This window comes from Coregonus lavaretus, assembly GCF_964263955.1.
Source record: "Coregonus lavaretus genome assembly, chromosome: 6".
Classification (NCBI taxonomy): Eukaryota; Metazoa; Chordata; class Actinopteri; order Salmoniformes; family Salmonidae; genus Coregonus; species Coregonus lavaretus.
In genome coordinates, this window is record NC_139993.1 from 30,304,598 (window position 1) to 30,324,655 (window position 20,058).

The 20,058-nt window shown below is 42.3% G+C and overlaps 1 protein-coding gene across 2 annotated transcripts in view; it reads right to left on the bottom strand.

Moving 5' to 3' along the window:
• Nucleotides 1-17,062, bottom strand: part of LOC311131410 (WD repeat-containing protein 18) — a 115,094-nt gene extending 98,032 nt beyond the window's left edge. The window contains exons 1-3 of one of the 2 annotated variants that reach the window (XM_084164376.1): nt 16,828-17,062; nt 13,516-13,626; nt 10,100-10,233 (exon numbers count right to left, since the gene is read on the bottom strand). In XM_084164376.1, the coding sequence (XP_084020502.1) occupies nt 10,100-10,233; nt 13,516-13,626; nt 16,828-17,037 (455 nt within the window). In that variant the 5' untranslated portion in view covers nt 17,038-17,062. The remainder of the gene's footprint in view (nt 1-10,099; nt 10,234-13,515; nt 13,627-16,827) is intronic. The other variant, XM_084164377.1, reaches the window with a different exon arrangement.
• Between the last annotated feature and the right edge of the window lie 2,996 nt (nt 17,063-20,058).

The following is a 20,058-nucleotide window of genomic DNA, read 5'->3' on the forward strand; positions in this document are numbered from 1 at the left end:
AAGTTAGCATTTAGCAGTCACTTCTTCTAAACCTAAAAAGGGAAAACTTGTAAATGATACTAAGCAACAAAAAAAAAGCCAAATATATCCAAATCGGACTGAGAGTGCATTCGGAAAGCATTCACAGGCGGTGATGCAACAGGTCAGGATGCTCTCGATGGTGCATTACATTTACATTTAAGTCATTTAGCAGACTCTCTTATCCAGAGCGACTTACAGTTAGTTAGTGCATACATTATTTTATTTTTATTTATTTTTCATACCCCCTGTGGGAATCGAACCCACAACCCTGGCGTTGCAAACGCCATGCTCTATCAACTGAGCTACATCCCTGCCGGCCATTCCCTCCCCTCCCCTGGACGACGCTGGGCCAATTGTGCGCCGCCTCATGGGTATCCCGGTCGCGTCCGGCTACGGCAGAGCCTGGATTCGAACCAGGATCTCTAGTGTCACAGCTAGCACTGCGATGCAGTGCCTTAGACCACTGCGCCACTCGGGAGACTAGTCCCGTGTAGCTCAGTTGGTAGAGCATGGCGGGTTGTGGGTTCGATTCCCACGGGGGACCAGTATGAAAAAAAAGAAAAGAAAATGTATGCACTCAATAACTAAGTCACTCTGGATAAAAGCGTCTGCTAAATGACTAAAATGTAAATAACTTTGAGGATCTGGGGACCCATGCCAAATCTTTTCAGTCTCCTTAGGGGGAATATGTTTTGTCGTGCCCTCTTCACGACTGTCTTGGTGTGTTTGGACCATGATAGTTTGTTGGTGATGTGGACACCAAGGAACTTGAAGCTCTCAACCTGCACTACAGCCCTGTCGATGTGAATGGGGGTATGTTCCGCCCTCCTTTTCCTGTAGTCCACGATCAGCTCCTTTGTCTTGCTCACGTTGAGGGAGAGGTTGTTGTCCTGGCACCACACTGCCAGGTCTCGGACCTCCTCCCTATAGGCTGTCTCATCGTTGTCGGTGAACAGGTCTACATGTTGTGTCGTCAGCAAACTTGATGGTGTTGGTGTCGTACTTGGCCAGGCAGTCGTGGGTGAACAGGGAGTACAGGAGGGGACTGAACACGCACCCCTGAGGGGCCCCTGTGTTGAGGATCAGCGTGGCAGATGTGTTGTTACCTACCCTTACCACCTGGGGGCGGCCCGTCAGGAAGTCTGGGATCCAGTTGCAGAGGGAGGTGTTTAGTCCCAGGGTCCTTAGCTTAGTGATGAGCTTTGTGGGCACTATGGTGTTGAACGCTGAGCTGTAGTCAATGAACAGCATTCTCCATAGGTGTTCCTTTTGTCCAGGTGGGAAAGGGCAGTATGGAGTGCGATTGAGATTGCGTCATCTGTGGATCTGTTGGGGCGGTATGCGAATTGGAGTGGGTCTAGGGTTTCCGGGATAATGGTGTTGATGTGAGCCAAGACCAGCCTTTCAACGCACTTCATGGCTACCGACGTGAGTAATACGGGGCAGTAGTCATTTAGGCAGGATACCTTTGCTCTCTTGGGCACAGGGACTTTGGTGGTCTGCTTGAAACATGTAGGTATTACAGACTGAAGACATTACATTTTAGTCATTTAGCAGATGCTCTTATCCAGAGCGACTTACAGTTAGTGAATGCATACATATTTTTTTGTTGTTGTTGTTTTATTTATTTTTTATACTGGCCCCCCGTGGGAAACGAACCCACATCCCAGCCGGCCAAACCATCCCCTACCTTGGACGACGCTGGACCAATTGTGCGCTTCCCATGGGTCTCCCGGTCGCGGCCGGCTGCGACAGAGCCTGGACTCGAACCAGGATCTCTAGTGACACAGCTAGCACTGCGATGCAGTGCCTTAGACCAATGCGCCACTCGGGAAGACACTTGCCAGTTGGTCCGCGCATGCTCTGAGTACACGTCCTGGTAATCCGCCTGGCCCCGCAGCCTTGTGAATGTTGACCTGTTTAAAGGGCTTGCTCACATCGACTAAGGAGAGAATGATCACACAGTCGTCCGGAACAGCTGGTGCTCTCATGCATGCTTCAGTGTTACTTGCCTCGAAGCGAGCATAAAAGGCATTTAGCCCATCTGGTAGGCTCGCATCACTGGGCAGCTCACGGCTGGGTTTCCCTTTGTAGTCCGTAATAGTTTGCAAGCCCTGCCACATCCGACGAGCGTCAGAGCCAGTGTAGTACAATTCAATCTTAATCCTGTATTGACACTTTGCCTGTTTGATGGTACGTCTGAGGGCATAGCCGGATTTCTTATAAGTGTCTGGATTAGTGTCCTGCTCCTTGAAAGCGGCACCTCTAGCCTTTAGCTCGGTGAGGATGTTGCCTGTAATCCATGGCTTCTGGTTGGGATATGTACGTACAGTCACTGTGGGGACGTCGCCGTCGATGCACTTACTGATGAAGCCGATGACTGAGGTGGTATACTCCTCAATGCCATCGGATGAATCCCGGAACATATTCCAGTCCGTGCTAGCAAAAAACAGTCCTGTAGCGTAGCATCCGCGTCATCTGACCACTTCCGTATTGAGCGAGTCACTGGTACTTCCTGCTTTAGTTTTGCTTGTAAGCAGGAATCAGAAGGATAGAATTATGGTCAGATTTGCCAAATGGAGGGCGAGGGAGAGCTTTGTACGTGTCTCTGTGTGTGGAGTAAAGGTGGTCTAGAGTTTTTTTTTTTCTTCCTCTGTTTGCACGTGACAAGCTGGTAGAAATTAGGTAAAACGGATTTAAGTTTGCCTGCATGAAAGTCCCCGGCCACTAGGAGTGCCGCTTCTGGATGAGCATTTTCTTGTTTGCTTATGACTTATACAGCTCGATGAGTGCGGTCTTAGTGCCAGCATCGGTTTGTGGTGGTAAATAGACGGCAATGAAAAATATAGATGAAAACTCTCAGTAGATAGTGTGGTCTATAGCTTATCATGAGATACTCAACCTCAGGCGAGCGATATCTTGAGACTTCCTTAATATTAGGCATTGCGCACCAGCTGTTATTGATAAATAGACAAATACCACCACCCCTCGTCTTACCGGACGTAGCTATTCTGTCCTGCCGATGCATTGAAAGAACAGAGTTTTCCCTCTGGATAGCCAACAGATGTCGGGGTGAAGCAGTAGCTGTTGGTGCTCAGTCCCACTGTCATGACAGAGCCTTTCAAACAGTCTGTAATTCTGAGGCCTGGACTGGATAAAGTTAATCACTTTCACTTCGTCATTCAAACATTAATGTAACTCAGGACTCATTATTTTGCTGCCCAATGCCTCCCTGTGAATGATAGTGATTCCTTTCAACGTTGGGATTTACCTTCTTCATGTGGGCAATTAATCCTTTCACTCTCCCAGTCATTACGCTGCACCATCCGTGCACACATACACAGGATTTCCAATTCAGGTAGTGCTCTGAGAAAAAGCTGTCAATAACATGAAACACATCCTCAACTGAAGTTCTCTCCGTTAGCTTCTTGCAGAACAGAATGTGCTCATTCATTTCTAACATGTCTCTGAATCGCACAAACGCAATAAAAACTGGGCTTACCCACGAACATCAGTCGATTCGACCAACTGCTGAGCAAATGCACAGGATTTCTTTCTACCACTTGATCAACAGTATCAACGCCCATGTCATCGATCCTACGGCACACCATGTCATTTGACAATGGTACAGTCTTCAGTGCATCACCTGCTGTCTTATCAATCATAGTTTCTGATAAGATACCAGCAGCAGCTCCTCAGCTATAGTAAATGGCTTTGACTAAGCCACAAGTAGCGACAGCATATGAAGCCTCTATTGCTTTGCTTGACACTGTAGTCGCATTCTTTAATTTCTCTTGACTTCCCTTAAATTCTGACAGCTTTCTATTGAAAAACTGCGCTCTCTTACCCACACAGGAAAGATGCTTGGTACTGAGGTGCCGTTGTAAATGGGCTGGTTTCATGCTATTATTTGAGAGCACTTCCCGCAGAGGAAACACATTGGCTGAGGCGGCTCAGTAGGTGTGGATGTGAAACCGAAGACGACATACTGTTCATGAAATTGACGGCACTTTGATTTGTCAACCTTCTTTCTTTTTTCCACGGGTTCACTTGAACTGGTGCTACTGCTGCTTGGAACAGCGCGTTTCAGCCATTGATCCATAGCTAGTTTCTACTCAGCTGTTAGCTGAAATTGTGAGCCACTCTAGCGCGCGAAGCACTCTAACACATAACACATATGGAATCATGTAGTAACCAAAACGCGTTAAACAAATCAAAATATATGAGATTTTTCAAAGTAGCCACCCTTTGCCTTGATGACAGCTTTGCACACTCTTAGCATTCTCTCAACCAGCTTCATGAGGTAGTCACCTGGAATGCATTTCAATAAACAGCTGTGCCTTGTTAAAAGTTAATTTGTGTTAACTTAATGCGTTGAGCCAATCAGTTGTTGTGACAAGGTAGGGGTGGTATACAGAAGATAGCCCTATTTGGTAAAAGACCAAGTCCATATTATGGCAAGAACAGCTCAAATAAGCATAGAGAAACAAAAGTCCATCATTACTTTAAGACATGAAGGTTAGTCAATCCAAACATTTCAAAAACTTTGAAAGTTTCTTCAAGTGCAGTCGCAAAAACCATCAAGCACTATGATGAAACTGGCTCTCAATGGGACCGCCACAGGAAAGGAAGACCCAGAGTTACCTCTGCTGCAGAGGATATGTTCATTAGAGTTAACTGCACCTCAGATTGCAGCCCAAATATATGCTTCACAGAGTTCAAGTAACTGACACATCTCAACATCAACTGTTCAGAGGAGACTGCGTGAATCAGGCCTTCATGGTTGAATTGCTGCAAAGAAATCACTACTAAAGGACACCAATAAGAAGAAGAGACTTGCTTCGGCCAAGAAACACGAGCAATGGACATTAGACCAGGGGAAATCTGTTCTTTGGTCTGATGAGTCCAAATTTGAGATTTTTGGTTCCAACCGCCGTGTCTTTGTGAGAATGCAGAGTAGGTGAAGGGATGATCTCCGCATGTGTGGTTCCCACTGTGAAGCATGGAGGTGGTGTGATGGTGCTTTGTTTGTGAAACTGTTGGTGATTTATTTAGAATTCAAGGCACACTTACCCAGCATGGCTACCACAGCATTCTGCAGCGATACGCCATCCCATCTGGTTTGCGCTTAGTGGGACTATCATTTGTTTTTCAACAGGACAATGACCCAACACACCTCCAGGCTATGTAAGGGCTATTTGAGGAGAGTGATGGAGTGCTGCATCAGATGACCTGGCCTCCACAATCACCAGACCACAACCCAATTGAGATGGTTTGGGATGAGTTGGACCGCAGAGTGAAGGAAAAGCAGCCAACAAGTGCTCAGCATATGTGGGAACTCCTTCAAGACTGTTGGAAAAGCATTCCTCATGAAGCTGGTTGAGAGAATGCCAAGAGTGTGCAAAGCTGTCATCAAGGCAAAGGGTGGCTCCTTACAAAGAATCTCAAATATAACATATATTTTGAATTTTTTAACACTTTTTGGGTTACTACATGATTCCATGTGTTATGTCATAGTTGCCGTCTTCACTATTATTCTACACTGAAGAAAATAGTACAAAAAATCCCTTGAATGAGTAGGTGTGTCCAAACTTTTGACTGGTACTGTAGGCAATTAGGCAAAGGCATGTCCCATTTCAAACTGTATACTGGGCCATTCGGTTGACACCATTTCTTTAGTAGAATTGACTACTTTTTTGCTGCCTCCCTTGAGGATATGCATTGGCAACATAACATGCTCTACTAGAAAAAGAGAAGGTATTACTTTGGAAAGCAGCCAGTCTTAAACATTCATAGTAAATCCAAAGCATCACCTATTGTTTTCACTGGCAGATAGATAGGCAGCCTTCCTCAGTCTAAAATCTTACCAATTCCATTTCAATTAGCAAACTTCATTTCTGAAGAAAAGGGAAAATATTACAACAGGTTTACATTTGCTATCTTGTTTACCACAACCTGTATATTTCCTTTTCCCTTTAATGGTGACAAGCACTGGTAATGGAAGACTCACATTGCCACCTACTGGAGAAGAGTTAGGCCTACTTCACTTTCATTCAACCCCAGAAGAAATTGAATGAAAACAGTGAATAACTTAAGTTACCTGACCGATCAAAAAATCATAATGACTCGTTTTTTAGGATGCAAGGTGATTTGTAAATCAGTCAGTCTGCGCTGTCAGTATGATCAGTATAGATGTTCTCCAACCCTGCCAAAAACATACAGTACCAGTCAAAAGTTTGGACACACCTACTCATTCAAGGGTTTTTCTTTATTTTTTACTATTTTCTACATTGTAGAATAATAGTGAAGACATCAAAACTATGAAATAACACATATGGAATCATGTAGTAACCAAGAAAGTGTTAAACAAATCAAAATGTATTTTATATTTGAGATTCTTCAAATAGCCACCCTTTGCCTTGATGACAGCTTTTCACACTCTTGGCATTCTCTCAACCAGCTTCATGAGGTAGTCACCTGGAATGCATTTCAACTAACAGGTGTGCCATGTTAAAAGTTCATTTGTGGAATTTCTTTTTCCTTCTTAATGCGTTTGAGCAAATCAGTTGTGTTGTGACAAGGTAGGGGTGGTATACAGAAGATAGCCCTATTTGGTAAAAGACCAAGTCCATATTATGGCAAGAACAGCTCAAATAAGAAAAGAGAAACGACAGTCCATCATTACTTTAAGACATGAAGGTCAGTCAATACGGAACATTTCAAGAACTTTGAAAGTTTCTTCAAGTGCAGTCCCAAAAACCATCATGCACTATGATGAAACTGGCTCTCATGGAGACCACCACAGGAAAGACCCAGAGTCACCTCTGCTACAGAGGATTAGTTCATTAGAGTAATCAGCCTCAGAAATTGCAGCCCAAATAAATGCTTCACAGAGTTCAAGTAACATCTCAACATCAACTGTTCAGAGGAGACTGCGTGAATCAGGCCTTCATGGTTGAATTGCTGCAAAGAAACCACTACTAAACGACACCAATAAGAAGAAGAGACTTGCTTGGGCCAAGAAACATGAGTATTGGACATTAGGCCGGTGGAAATCTGTCCTTTGGTGTGATGAGTCCAAATGTGCGATTTTTGGTTCCAACCGCTGTGTCTTTGTGAGACGCAGCGTAGGTGAATGGATGATCTCCGCATGTGTGATTACCACCGTGAAGCATGGAGGAAGAGGTGTCATGGTGCTTTGCTGGTGACACTGTCTGTGATTTAGTTAGAATTCAAGGCACACTTAACCAGCATGGCTACCACAGCATTCTGCAGCGATATGCCATTCCATCAGGTTTGCGCTTTTGGGACTATCATTTGTTTTTCAACTGGACAATGACCCAAAACACACCTCCAGGCTGTGTAAGGGTTATTTGACCAAGAAGGAGAGTGATGGAGTGCTGCATCAGATGACCTGGCCTCCACAATCACCCGACCTCAACCCAATTGAGATGGTTTGGGATGAGTTGGACCGCAGAGTGAAGGAAAAGCAGCCAACAAGTGCTCAGCATATGTGGGAAATCCTTCAAGACTGTTGGAAAAGCATTCCAGGTGAAGCTGGTTGAGAGAATGCCAAGAGTGTGCAAAGCTGTCATCAAGGCAAAGGGTGGCTATTTGAAGAATCTCAAATATAAAACATATTTTGATTTGTTTAACACTTTTTGGGTTCCTACGATTCCATGTGTTATTTCATAGTTTTGATGTCTTTACTATTATTCTACAATGTAGAAAATAGTAAAAATAAAGAAAGACCTGGTCCAGTGCTTGAATTTCATGGAAAAGGCCTATCCATTCCCTGTAAATACAGATTTTTTGGGGTTTGATGAACATCATTCAATGCCATCTTTATTCACCAACTACTTAAAATAAGTTTATAAACAATTGAAAAAGAGGTGGATCATTACACAACATTTTTGCACAATTCAACTCACATCCAGTCTCTTCAATTTGTTCTCTCAAAATAGTTAAGAAGCCTTGTATTCCTCCGATGATAACAATCCATTCCAAAAATCAAAAGAGAGGAGTAGCTGTCAGTGTTTCATAGCTCTACACGTCTTCTTGATTAAATACTCAAACTCAGTAACCCAGTTTATTGCTCTCCCTGCCAATTATCAATTATCAAAGCATTAATCCAATTTTTCACTGAGATTAAGAGATCAGAAGCTCCTTATAAATATTCAGATCCTAAGGCTGGGCTTGTGATAAAAAATTACAATTGGGTTTTTGTCCCCTTTTTGTTGAATGTTCAGAGAAAGCAGTGGAACGTTCTCTTGACTTGGCAAGCACAAAATTGGATAATGTCGCAGCGTATAACGTAGCATGAAATACGGCAGCGTAACAGTGTCACTGTTAAAAGCCTAACCAAATGTCACCTGTCACTTCAAAGCCAGGTGCGTCCAACCGTGAGTCAGTGTAATGTAATAACTATATTGAGAGAACAATTCCATTTGCCCCCAGTTCCTTGATGACAAGTTCACTCTGCTTAAAGATACCAATTTTGGCAGAGGTTAGAAAGGATTTCTGGCAGCTGATAAAAAATGAGTATTTTTTTTATTCTGCCGAGAAGCGCTTTTAAGATCAGTGACAACAAGTTACACATTTTACTCAGATTCTCATCAGATCGTGCAAGGTAACTAATTCGCTAGCTTTGTAATCCTCGAAGTGTAGACAACCCTAATAATAGATGTGTAGTAGTATGTAATAATTGTTAACTTAAGATACACTAACGTTACTCTAGCTAATTCATTTTAGGGGTTAATATAGAATTGGCCAGTGATGTCATTGAGACCAAGAGATAAAATTCAACTGTCCTCGATTTTCAGATGAGTTTCAAAGGAATAAATTCATGCATTTTGGAGTAGAATGTCCTTTAAAAACAGTCACCAGAAGTTACCTTCTCACAGTCGTTCAACAACAAAAAAACATCTCCCCAGGAAGACCCCACCCGCCTTGCGAAGTGTTTGGCAGATGATGCACATTTATAAATTATTGATTCTTCCATGCTCTAAAGCGGAGTGAAGTCCCTGTGGTTCCATCCAGCCGCTTCTTTTTGTTAAGAGACACAACTGAACTACAACTTCTGTTTAAGAACAAAACGGAACGCAATGCAACAGTAGCTTGGGCGGTATACCGGGGTATTTGAAAAAAGCAACGGGGTGGTTTTTCGATACTTTCAATACCGTTTACACTACTTCTTTGAACGTTTTTTAATAAATGTGAATATTTCTAGCTACTGTAAGTAAATACCTGCAGTCAACTTGTGCAATACGTTAGGAGATAAAGAACATTTTAGTCATTTAGCAGACGCTCTTATTCAGTGCGAGTGCATACATAATCGTACTTTTCATTCATTGCGTTCTTCATTTCACCTGTCAACATTATTATGAATCTTACGGTAGTCCCCAGTCACGTGGTGTTTGTTTACAAGCACACAACGACGAGAGACAGGAGCCATGTGAGTCACTCACTGTTGTGCAGCATGCACCAGGTGATCTAATTACAGTATGGAATTCACAACTAATTGTTTGCCAGAGAGATATCTTATAACTAACTATTAAGTTAACTGTCTAAAATGTGCTAAATGCTCTGCAGTTCTGCATTTGGTTTGCTAATTTTGTAGCTAGTTAGCGATCTAACTAAGTGGTTAGCTTCTTCCAAAATCAAGCATTCACTTGGTAACAGCAGAGAATCCCCTCCTGGATCAAGAGCCTTGCTGGCTAATATTTGTTTTGTGCGTGCAGCAAACTGTGAGTAGCATTTTTTTAGTTACTTGTATAGTTTAGGTCAGAAACTACAAAATGTTTGCAATGCGCTTGTTAGCATTTAGTTAGTATTGTCTATGGGATTTTACATGTACTTGTTATCATTGCCAACCTTCGGATTACAGAGTATCCGTAGGGTTTCAAACAGCGCCCCTTGTGTTCATTGCCGGTATTACCGAATATCCTGGTATGGCACAACATCGGTGTGAAGGTATGACAATCTGGATACCACCCTAGCCTACTCAACAGCATTTGGAGTAAACGGTTTCAACAGTATCGGCGTAATTAATACACCCCAGTGTAAGAGCTGTTTGTACCTGGCTAGACTCCAAACCAGTGCCAGGTTGTCTTTGCCTCCTGAGATGAAATGGCTGCTGTCGTCAGTGAAGCGCAGGCATGTCAGGTCTTGGTAATGGCGACTCAAGATGGCCAGCAAATTCCCAGAGGAAACCTAGAATGACAATTTCATTAACATCAAATGCCACTTAGCCTAAAGATAGAATTAACTAATCACTGTATGAACATCTATTTCACTGACCAATGGAGTATCGCCTTACGAAAGTCATGCTGTTACAATCGAATTTTACATAATGAGAAACCCCACTTTCACTTAGGAAAGCTGAAAAAAAATCAATTTAGCTATAACTTCTTTGTTTATTGATGCGTCAAACACAGATTGCGAGGAAATCAAACAGCAAATTAAATATTTACAGCCATTAAATGTGATTAAAATTACGTTTCATGAGAGTAATCTTCTCACATCTCATCATTAAAAAACAGTGACTAAACTGCTTGGAGTAACCCTGGATTGTAGACTGCCATGGTCAAAGCAAATTGATACAACAGTAGCTAAGATGGGGAGAAGTATGTCCATAATTAAGTGCTGCTCTGCCTTAACAACACTATCAACAAGGCAGGTCCTACAGGCCCTAGTTTTGTCACACCTAGACTACTGTTCAGTAGTGTGGTCAGGTGCCACAAAGAGGGACTTGGAAATTTGCAGTTGGCTCAGAACAGGGCAGCACGGCTGGCCCTTAAAAGTACACGGAGAGCTAACATTAATGACATGCATGTCAGTCTCTCCTGACTCAGAGCGGAAGAGAGATTGACTTCATCACTGCTTGTTTTTGTAAGAGGTGTTGACAAGCTGAATGTACCGAGCTGTCTCTTTGGAATACTGGCACACAGCTCAGACACACATGCATACCCCACAAGACATGCCAACAGAGTCCAGAACAGACTATGGGATGCGCACAGTACTACATAGAGCCATGACTACATGGAACTCTATTCCACATCAGGTAACTGATGCAAGCAGTAGAATCAGATTTTTAAAACAGGTAGTGGTGTAATAATGTCATATGATGTACTGTTATATATATTTTGTTTTATATGTAACGTAAGTGCTTTAATATGTTTGGACCCCAGGAAGAGTAGCTGCTGCCTTGCCTTCAAGACTGTTGAAAAAGCATTCCAGGTGAAGCTGGTTGAGAGAATGCCAAGAGTGTGCAAAGCTGTCATCAAGGCAAAGGGTGGCTATTTGAAGAATCTCAAATATAAAACATATTTTGATTTGTTTAACACTTTTTGCGTTACTACATGATTCCATGTGTTATTTCATAGTTTTGATGTCTTCACTATTATTCTAAAATGTAAAAAATAGTAAAAATAAAGAAAAACCCTTGAATGAGTAGGTGTGTCCAATCTTTTGACTGGTACTGTAGGTCAAACATTAGGCCTAGCTGTAGCTTCCTCACAACTCCAGTCCAGGACCGATAATGTTATCCTCAAAGTAGTACAGAGGCATTGAGGAGAAGATTATACGTCAGCTATAGTGTAGTCATCCCGTACACATTACACAAATGTGAATTTGAATAGCTATGACATCCCCTCTGCTGATGTTCTATATGTGACTCGTTTCGGGAAACTAGGTGTATGTCGCAGTCACTACTTCACAGGAGAGGCATTTCAACATAAACATTTTACTTATGAAAATGCATTTTTTGGCAGAAATGCCTTCTGGAACATGTGAACTTTCATGTGCCTTAATAACAAACTTGTATTCCATCCGTAAATACAAATTAAATTGTTAAATTAGGAGTCTAGTTGGTTTAGCCATGGAAAAAGACAGGAATCTTCCCACTAGCCATGATTGGCTGAGATTATGGATGGGCTGGACATGCCGGGAGATGAGTTTGGATTCGTCTGCCATGTAGCATGCTTCTGTTTATAACGTGAGCTGCTCAGTATGTGTTGATAGTCCTTTCTACCGCGCCGTTTTTAGAAATATAAAGTTAGCCATCGAGAACTACATAAAGTTTTGCTACTTTTCTCAACAACATTGATGCCCTGAATTTAGCAGGCGCTATCGACAGATCAGTTGGAAAAAGAGATTTGCCACTTTCTGCACATGCCACAGTCAGTGTGAACCGGAGTGACTTGACACAACGCTGGCCAAACAAGATGTAGCTACAAACAAAACGGAGTTAAATGGTTCCAGTCTGTTGTGAAGCATTCATCCATGTATACGGGTAAGAGTCTAGCTACATTTTCAGATATTATATGTTTCTAATTTGGTCAGAAAGTCGTTTTCATTGCAAGTTAAAGCGTACTGTTCGCTAGCTAGCGAACGTTAGCATGCTGGCTCGCTAGCTAACGTTATGTGTATCATCTCTGTAGTAATATTATTCTAAATCAGAAAACCATTTGCATTCTTAGTTATAGCCTAATGTTAGCTAGCTAACATTGAACCTGGTTGGTTAGCTTTAGCTACCTGCTGATTCATACTACAGCTATGAAAATGTTTGTATTGGTTGGTAGTAGTACGAGATTGGATTTTGCCGGTTCATTGTTTAGCTAGCTAGCTACTAGTACATGTCTAAACAAAACACTCCGCCAGATGATTACATGACCCCACCAAGTTAACCAGGTGTGTCTGGGGGCGATTACGGCCATCTATTGTATTTCATGAACATTTGTACATGTCTAGACAATAGTGACCAATCCAGTTAGCTAGATGTGGCTGGGGGTTGGTTATAGCATTTCCTTCACATGACCCATCAATTTAGACACGTGTCAAGTAAGCGTCATCTAATAATTATACAATATTTTTTTATCTGGACACTGTTTTTGACATTGCTACAATGTAAGTAACTCCTTCACTATACTGTTTACACCTTCTGTATCCTGTGCATGTGACAAATCAACTTTTTATTTTATTTGATATAGTGTGTTTACCAGAGACAGTAATGTGAAGAACAACATGACCTGCACCAAAGTCAGTTTAGGATAAAGGCCAAGGACTAGATAAAGTGTATTTTTACCTGGTGTTTTTCCTTATTGTAGGCTACTACTTTCACCACTTTTAGTCTTGAAATCTTTGATTGTTTACTAAACTAATCACTCTGTTTAGCAAATGACCTTACATGAATCCTTAAAGAGATAGGTGGGGCTAAGGCTTAAGAGGGTGTGAACGATGCTGAATGGGTGTAGACAAAGAAGAGTAGGTGTACCAAAACATTCAAGGCCATTTTCTCAAAAGTGGGGTTACAAGATGATCAACTTTCAAAGCAGAATTACTTTCCCATTGGTCTTCAACTGCAGTGTATGATAAACCATTTTCTAGCTCTGAGTCTCTACTTTCATCCAATGTAAAAAAAAAAAAAAAAAAAAACAATTTCAAATGTTGCTACATAAGACTGAATCGAGGCGGTCGGTCACATATCTGTCTCACCTCCCATAAGTAGATGGCCTCAGCAATGCCTGCCACCAAGTACAGGCCATTGGGGGATGCAGTCAGGCATGTCACAATCCCAGGGCACACAATTTTCTGCTGCAGCTGATCCTGAAATAAAAAATATGTATATGTTTGATGCCTGTTAGCCTACAACAGAATGGGATATTTAGTTCCATTGGCTTTGTAGCCAATGCCGGTATTTGCTTCTAATTCTATAGACATTCATTTATTCAGGCAACCTTTAAGACTATTGTCACAAAAACATGTTTGCTTTATTCCACAGATAAAACGAACGTCAGCATTTTAATATGACCTCCACATCTTGTTCACCCACTGGAACAATATAGTTCACATAAAAGTAGTGTGTTATGTTATGCATAATTCCACACCATGAATGTACAGGTGACTGCCAAAATAAAGGAAACATCAACTTAAAACATTGTAATATGTCATTGTGTCACCACGAGCCGCCAGAACAGTTTCAATGTGCCTTGGCATAGATTCTACAAGTGTCTGGAACTCTATTGGAGGGATGTGACACCATTTTTCTACAAGAAATTCCATCATTTGGGGTTTTGTTGATTGTGGTGGAAAACGCTGTCTCAGGTGCCGCTCCAGAATCTCCCATAAATGTTCAATTAGGTTGAGATATGGTGATTGAAACGCACAAACAGCCTTTAAACCCCCTATGCTTCTTTGAGACCCCTCTTTCAAAGTCACAGATCTCTTCTTCTAGCCATGGTAGTCAAAATAATGGACAACGGTGCATTGTTATACATGACCCTAAGAATAATGGGATGTTAATTGCTTAATTTACATTTTAGTTATCTAGCAGACGCTCTTATCCAGAGCGACTTACAGGAGCAATTAGGGTTAAGTGCCTTGCTTAAAGGCACATCGACAGATTTTTCACCTAGTGGGCTCGGGGATTAGAACCAGTGACCTTTCGGTTACTGGCACAACGCTCTTACCCACTAAGCTACCTGCCGCCCCTCATCTTAACTCAAGAAACACACCTGTGTAATTTCTATCCCTCATTTACTCAAGCGTTTCCTTTATTTTGAAAGTCACCTGTATTGTCATTATAGTAATATGGAGTGTACCATCACTGCCCCAATATTCTTCAAGTCTAGACACCCCCATGGTGTGAAGAATAATGTTCCAGTCCAGTCCTAATGCACCTGATTCAACTGGTGATTAGATTAATGAAGTGTGTTAGTGCTGGACTAGAACAAGGCCAAAGGCATGCAGTGCCTTCGGAAAGTATTCAGACCCCTTGACTTTTTCCACATTTTGTTACGTTCCAGCCTTATTCTAAAATTGATTTAATTGTTTGTTTTTTTCCCCCCTCATCAATCTACACACAATACCCCATAATGACAAATCAATTTTTAAAAACTGAAATATCACATTTACATAAGTACTCAGACCCTTTATTCAGTACTTTGTTGAAGCACCTTTGGCAGCGATTACAGCCTCAAGTCTTCTTGGGTATGACGCTACAAGCTTGGCACACCTGTATTTGGGGAGTTTCTCCCATTCTTCTCTGCAGATCCTCAAGCTCTGTCAGGTTGGATGGGGAGCATTGCTGCACAGCTATTTTCAGGTCTCTCCAGAAATGTTAGAACGGGTTCAAGTCCAGGCTCTGGCTGGGCCACTCAAGGACATTCATAGACTTGTCCCGAAGCCACTCCTGCGTTGTCTTGGCTGTGTGCTTAGGGTTGCTGTCCTGTTGAAAGGTGAACCTTCGCCCCAGTCTGAGGTCCTGAGCACTCTGGAGCAGGTTTTCATCAAGGATCTCTCTGTACTTTGCTCTGTTCATCTTTGCCTTGATCCTGACTAGTCTCTCAGTCCCTGCCGCTAAAAAACATCCCCACAGCATGATGCTGCCACCACCATGCTTCACCGTAGGGATGGTGCCAGGTTTCCTCCAGACGTGACGCTAGGCAGGCCAAAGAGTTCAACCTTGGTTTCATCAGACCAGAGAATCTTGTTTCTCATGATCTGAGAGTCTTTAGGTGCCTTTTGGCAAACTCCAAGCAGGCCGTCATGTGCCTTTTACTGAGGAGTGGCTTCCGTCTGGCCACTCTACCATAAAGGCCTGATTGGTGGAGTGCTGCAGATATGGTTGTCCTTCTGGAAGGTTCTCCCATCTACACAGAGGAACTCTAGAGCTCTGTCAGAGTGACCATCAGGTTCTTGGTCACCTCCCTGACCAAGGCCCTTCTCCCCCGGCCAGCTCAAGGAAGATTCTTGGTGGTTCCAAACTTCTTTCATTTAAGAATGATGGAGGCCACTGTGTTCTTGGTCACCTTCAATGCTGCAGAAATGTTTTGGTACCCTTCCCCAGATCTGTGCCTCGACACAATCATGTCCCGGCGCTCTACGGACAATTCATGGCTTGTTTTTTTTCTTTGACCTCATGGCTTGGTTTTTGCTTTGACATGCACTGTCAACTGTGGGACCATATATAGACAGGTGTGTGCATTTCCAAATCGTGTCCAATCAATTTAATTTACTACAGGTGGACTCCAATCAAGTTGTAGAAACATCTCAAGGATGATCAATGGAAACAGGATGCACTTCAGCTCAATTTCCAGTCTCATAGCAAAGGGCTGAATACCTACATAAATAAGTTATCTGTATTTCATTTTTAAAACATTTGCAAACATTTCTAAAAACCTGTTTTCGCTTTGTCATTATGGGGTATTGTGTGTAGATTGCTGAGGATTTTTTTTATTTAATCCATTTTTGAATAAGGCTGTAAAGTAACAACATTTGGAAAAAGTCAAGGGGTCTGAATACTTTACGAAGGCACCGTACCTTGTGATTCAGGACTAGAATTCAAGAACACTACTGGTCATCTGTATGACTGATTGTGTGGTCCTCTGTAGCTCAGCTGGTAGAGCACGGCGCTTGTAACGCCAAGGTAGTGGGTTCGATCCCCGGGACCACCCATACACTAAAATGTATGCACGCATGACTGTAAGTCGCTTTGGATAAAAGCGTCTGCTAAATGGCATATTATTATTATTATTATTATTGACACTGTGATTTGTGTATTCATCCCCGTGTAAGTTAGGCCCATCTTCTATCCAGTATCCAGCTAACGGCATTTACACATAGAAAACACTTTTCACAATGAATAACGTTAGCCACCTTGCTAAACTAGCTAACTATACAGACATTCGAACAAACAAGCTAGCCATATGTAACGTTAACTAGCTATGTCCAGAGACCTTTCAGTGCATTATCTCCAGATAGCAAGCTATTAACAGCGCTCGCGCCCGTAGCAAGCTAGCTAGCTACCTTTCTCTGGATTTCCCACACGTTGATGAAGTTTTTCCCGAGTTGGGCTCCGAGGATGTACTCTCCATTCAAAACTGTGAGGGACCTCGAAGAAGTATTGCCGCCTCGATAGGCCAAGAGATTTGTACCCGAATGGAGTTCCAAAACGGCACAGTTCCATAGCTGTCCACCCGAATCAGCACTCAGAACTATTTCCATAGGCGCGGACATCTTGGAACAGCGCGCGTGTTGTTTTGGAAGTGAAGGCACTCAACGCATGCGCATCTACGTCATTTCCTGATTGACGGTATGGATTCTGGGTTATGTAGGTTTATTACCACCTTTATACAGCTTTGCAACAGAAAAAATATGCGGCAATTAATGAAGCAAACACACTTGTGTGAAAAACAACAAAGTAATTGTATTGCTTTCATACTGAGATTGTGCTTTGGCGACAGAAACATACCTCACCCAGAATAATAGTAACAAGCTCATTAAAATAATTGTAAAGGAAAACAAGACATTGAAAAGAAACCAACCACCACCATTATAGCTACATCAATGTGTGTGTATATATATATATATATCATCTAGTGTGAAGTCTGTTAGGACTTTTATATATATATATCTCTGCCCTTCACACTAGATGATCAATCATGCCAAATAACAAGACCATGACAAATTACCTAATTTCACTTTAACTAGGATTTTTTTGCAAAATCAAGAGCTCTACTTTTGCATCAGTATCACCAATTATGGCAGGAAGTTGAGTAACATATGGAGTATGCAATTGTGGATTCCATTCAACTGTAGCTCAAGAAAATAATTTTAGGGGGGAAAGCCATTGAAAAGAAACAAACCACCACCGTTATAGCTGCACAAAAATATAAATGCTACATGTAAAGTGTTGGTCCCATGTTTCATGAGCTGAAATAAAAGATCCCAGGTATTTTCCATACGCACAAGAAGCATATTTCTCTCAAAGTTTACATCCTTGTTAGTGAGCATTTCCCCTTTGCCAAGATAATCCATCCACCTGACAGGTTTGGCATAGCAAGAATCTGATTAAACATCATGATCATTACACAGGTGCACCTTGTGCTGGGGACAATAAAGACCACTCTAAAATGTGCCGTTTTATCACACAACACGATGCCACAGATATCTCAAGTTTTGAGGGAGCGTGCAATTGGCATGTCCACCAGAACTGTTGCCAGAGAATTTAATGTTAATTTCTCTACCATAAACCGCCTCCAACATCGTTTTAGAGAATATGGCAGTACATCCAACCGGCCTCACAACCGCAGACCACGTATATGGCGTCATATGGGTTAGCGGTTTGCTGATCTCAACGTTGTGAAGAGAGTGCCCCATGGTGGTGGTGGTGGGGTTATGGTATGGGCAGGCATAAGCTATGGACAACAAACACAATTGCATTTTATCAATGGCAATTTGAATGCACAGATATACCGTGACGAGATCCTGAGGCCCATTGTCATGCCATTCATCCGCCGCCATCACCTCATGTTTCAGCATGATAATGCACAGGCCCCATGTTGCAAGGATCTGTACACAATTCCTGGAAAATGTCCCAGTTCTTCCATGGCCTGCATTCTCACCAGAAATGTCACCCATTGAGTATGTTTGGGATGTGCTGGATCGACGTGTAAGCGTGTTCCAGTTCCCGCCAATATCCAGCAACTTCACACAGCCATTGAAGAGGAGTTCCACAGACCACACTCAACATCCTGATCAACTTTATGTGAAGAAGAGGTCACGCTGCATGAGGTACAGTTGAAGTCGGAAGTTTACATACACCTTAGCCAAATTCATTAAAACTCAGTTTTCACAATTCCTGACATTTAATCCTAGTAAAAATTCCCTGTCTTAGGTCAGTTAGGATCACTACTTTATTTTAAGAATGTGAAATGTCAGAATAATAGTAGAGAGAATGATTTATTTCAGCTTTTATTTATTTCATCACATTCCCAGTGGGTCAGAAGTTTACATACACTCAATTAGTATGTGGTAACATTGCCTTTAAATTGTTTAACTTGGGTCAAACGTTTCAGGTAGCCTTCCACAAGTTTCCCACAATAAGTTGGGGGAATTTTGGCCCATTCCTCCTGACAGAGCTGGTGTAACTGAGAGGTTTGTAGGCCTCCTTGCTCGCACACGTTTTTTCAGTTCTGGCCAAACATTTTCTATAGGATTGATGTCAGGGCTTTGTGATGGCCACTCCAATACCTTGACTTTGTTGTCCTTCAGCCATTTTGCCACAACTTTGGAAGTATGCTTGGGGTCATTGTCCATTTGGAAGACCCATTTGGGACCAAGCTTTAACTTACTGACTGATGTCTTGAGATGTTGTTTCAATATATCCACCTAATTTTCCTTCCTCATGATGCCATCTATTTTCTGAAGTGCACCAGTCCCTCCTGCAGCAAAGCACCCCCACAGCATGATGCTGCCACCCCTGTGCTTCACGGTTGGGATGGTGTTCTTTGGCTTGCAAGTTCCCCTTTTTCCTCCAAACATAATGATGGTCATAATGGCCAAACAGTTCTATTTTTGTTTCATCAGACCAGAGGACATTTCTCCAAAAAGTACGATCTTTGTCCCCATGTGCAGTTGCAAACCGTAGTCTGGCTTTTTTATGGTGGTTTTGGAGCAGTGGCTTCTTCCCTGCTGAGCGGCCTTTCAGGTTATGTCGATATAGGACTTGTTTTACTGTGGATATAGATACCTTTGTACCTGTTTCCTCCAGCATCTTCACAAGGTCCTTTGCTGTTGTTCTGGGATTGATTTGCACTTTTCGCACCAAAGTTCGTTAATCTCTAGGAGACAGATAGCGTCTCCTCCCTGAGCGGTATGACAGCTGCATGGTCCCATGGTGTTTATTCTTGCGTACTATTGATTGTACAGATGAACGTGGTACCTTCAGGCATTTGGAAATTGCTCCCAAGGATGAACCAGACTTGTGGAGGTCTACACATTTTTTTCTGAGGTCTTGGCTGATTTCTTTTGATTTTCCCATGATGTCAAGCAAAGAGGCACTGAGTTTGAAGGTAGGCCTTGAAATACATCCACTGGTACACCTCCAATTGACTCAAATGATGTCAATTAGCCTATCAGAAGCTTCTAAAGCCATGACATCATTTTCTTGAATTTTCCAAGCTGTTTAAAGGCACAGTCAACTTAGTTTATGTAAACTTCTGACTCACTAGAATTGTGATACAGTGAATTATAAGT